Here is a 1,744-nt window from a genome sequence, read left to right as displayed (position 1 = left end):
TAGACCTTAGGTGTCCCCTAATACTGCATCTGAAGTCTCTTTTATAAAGACCTTAGTGTCCCCTAATACTGCATCTGAAGTCTCTTTTATAAAGACCTTAGTGGTCTCTAATAGTATCTGAAGTCTCTTTTATATAGACCTTAGTGGTCCCTAATACTGAGTCCCTTGTATGTAGACCTTAGTGGTCCTAATACTGTATCTGAAGTCTCTTTCCACAAATTGCCGTGGTACAGATTCCAGCCATTACAGCCACAATGGAGCTTCCTTAGTATGTGCCATTCTGGAGTTGTAGCGTGTTTGGAGGGGGGGGGAGGGGGCAATGTGGAGGCTCGTGGGTGTGTCCTTGACCAACGCTACTGTGCATGGGTGGGCCAAATTCTCTGGGCAGGCAAAGCAGATAAAACAGAGGTAACCTTGCAACTTATGACCTCATAAGGGGAGGTTCCAGATCAACCCATCTGAGCTTTCATTTTCTCAATGGCAGAGCAGGATACCCAGGGCTCGGTTTACACCTGTCACCATTTCTAGACACTGAGGGACCATAAGCAGGCTGGGGGAACTCAATGTTAAGAACTCATAAAGTGAAATTTTCATGCCATGGGACCTTTACGTTATCTGAATCAGATTTGTCTGTTCAGTACGAATATGAAAGCGCTGTCTTCCCTAAGCAGTCCACAGCGCTTTGATACAGCAGCAGTGTATGCGTTACCTACAGCTGTATGGTTCATGAGGGGACTGATACGTTGGACATTTCATGTTTTTTGGTTGGGCGACCTAAGGCCCCGATTAGACAGACAGTTTATCAGCCTTTTTTCAAGAAAAGTGAAGCGTTTTGCTCTGTGCTTTTGCGTTGCTGAGCGCCTCATAATTCTCCCCTCTGTGCTCATTTTTGCAGGAGTACCCAGAACGCTATGAGTTAAAAAAAGTGTCCAAAGCCGGAGATTTGGTGGTTTCCTATAGCAAGGATAACAAAACCACGCAACTGGTAGCGCCATAATGTGTTACTGTTATTTTGCTGTTCAATACATTTATACACTACATTCTCTCTCTCTGTTCTCCAGGCTCTGTCAGGCTGGTGAGTGGGACTAGTCTGTGTTCAGGCAGACTGGAGATAAAGTCTAACCAGTCTACCCAGTCTACCCAGTCTACCCAGTCCTGGTCCTCAGTGTGTGAAGAAGACTTTTACCTTCCAGGATGCAAGAGGTGGTCTGCAGGGGGCTTGGCTGTGGGCTCCTTCAGTCCTCCAGGGGCGCTCTATGGAGTCATGGAGGCTCCATGTGTGACCAAAAGTTCCAGTGTAGAGGCCATGAGTCCTGCCTGCTGGACTGTGACAGCTCAGATAGAAACACTGCTCTTCTGGTAAGCTGCGGACTCACCTGCTCAGGTAGAGAGAAGGAGCTGTAGCTTTGAATTAACGGTACCACTTTATTTAAAGTGTGCAAAAGACTGAGATGAAACCGGTCATGAACATGAACAAATCTTTATGAATGTTGACTGTCATTCGGTAAATTATGACTTTTTAATACAAAGTTAAAACAGTTTAAGAAGTTTGTGTTATGACAATTTGAATTAGTGTCAAACACTTCATTCTACATGCATGCATTTAGAATCAAGTGTTGGACAATACCTACCTACCTTCTTTCCTTCCTTCTTGCCCGGAGCCCTTGTGCTGTCTCTCCTCGCAGATTTCCTTGGATTGTGATGGCACTTGGATCGTGGTTGAAGCTGCTGCCATGGTCCTGCT

The 1,744-nt window shown here is 45.6% G+C and overlaps 1 protein-coding gene across 1 annotated transcript in view; it reads left to right on the top strand.

Annotated features, from left to right (window-relative positions):
* Positions 1 to 1,194: 1,194 nt before the first annotated feature.
* LOC116685732 (scavenger receptor cysteine-rich type 1 protein M130-like) overlaps positions 1,195 to 1,744 on the top strand; it is a 2,194-nt gene continuing 1,644 nt past the window's right edge. The window contains exon 1 of the mRNA XM_032510643.1: positions 1,195 to 1,384. Within this exon, the coding sequence (XP_032366534.1) occupies positions 1,195 to 1,384 (190 nt within the window). The remainder of the gene's footprint in view (positions 1,385 to 1,744) is intronic.

The sequence above is a fragment of the Etheostoma spectabile genome, unplaced genomic scaffold, assembly GCF_008692095.1.
Source record: "Etheostoma spectabile isolate EspeVRDwgs_2016 unplaced genomic scaffold, UIUC_Espe_1.0 scaffold172, whole genome shotgun sequence".
In the NCBI taxonomy this organism is placed as follows: domain Eukaryota; kingdom Metazoa; phylum Chordata; class Actinopteri; order Perciformes; family Percidae; genus Etheostoma; species Etheostoma spectabile.
The sequence above is the reverse complement of the archived record's forward strand: the minus strand, read 5'-3'. Positions and strand labels throughout refer to the sequence as shown.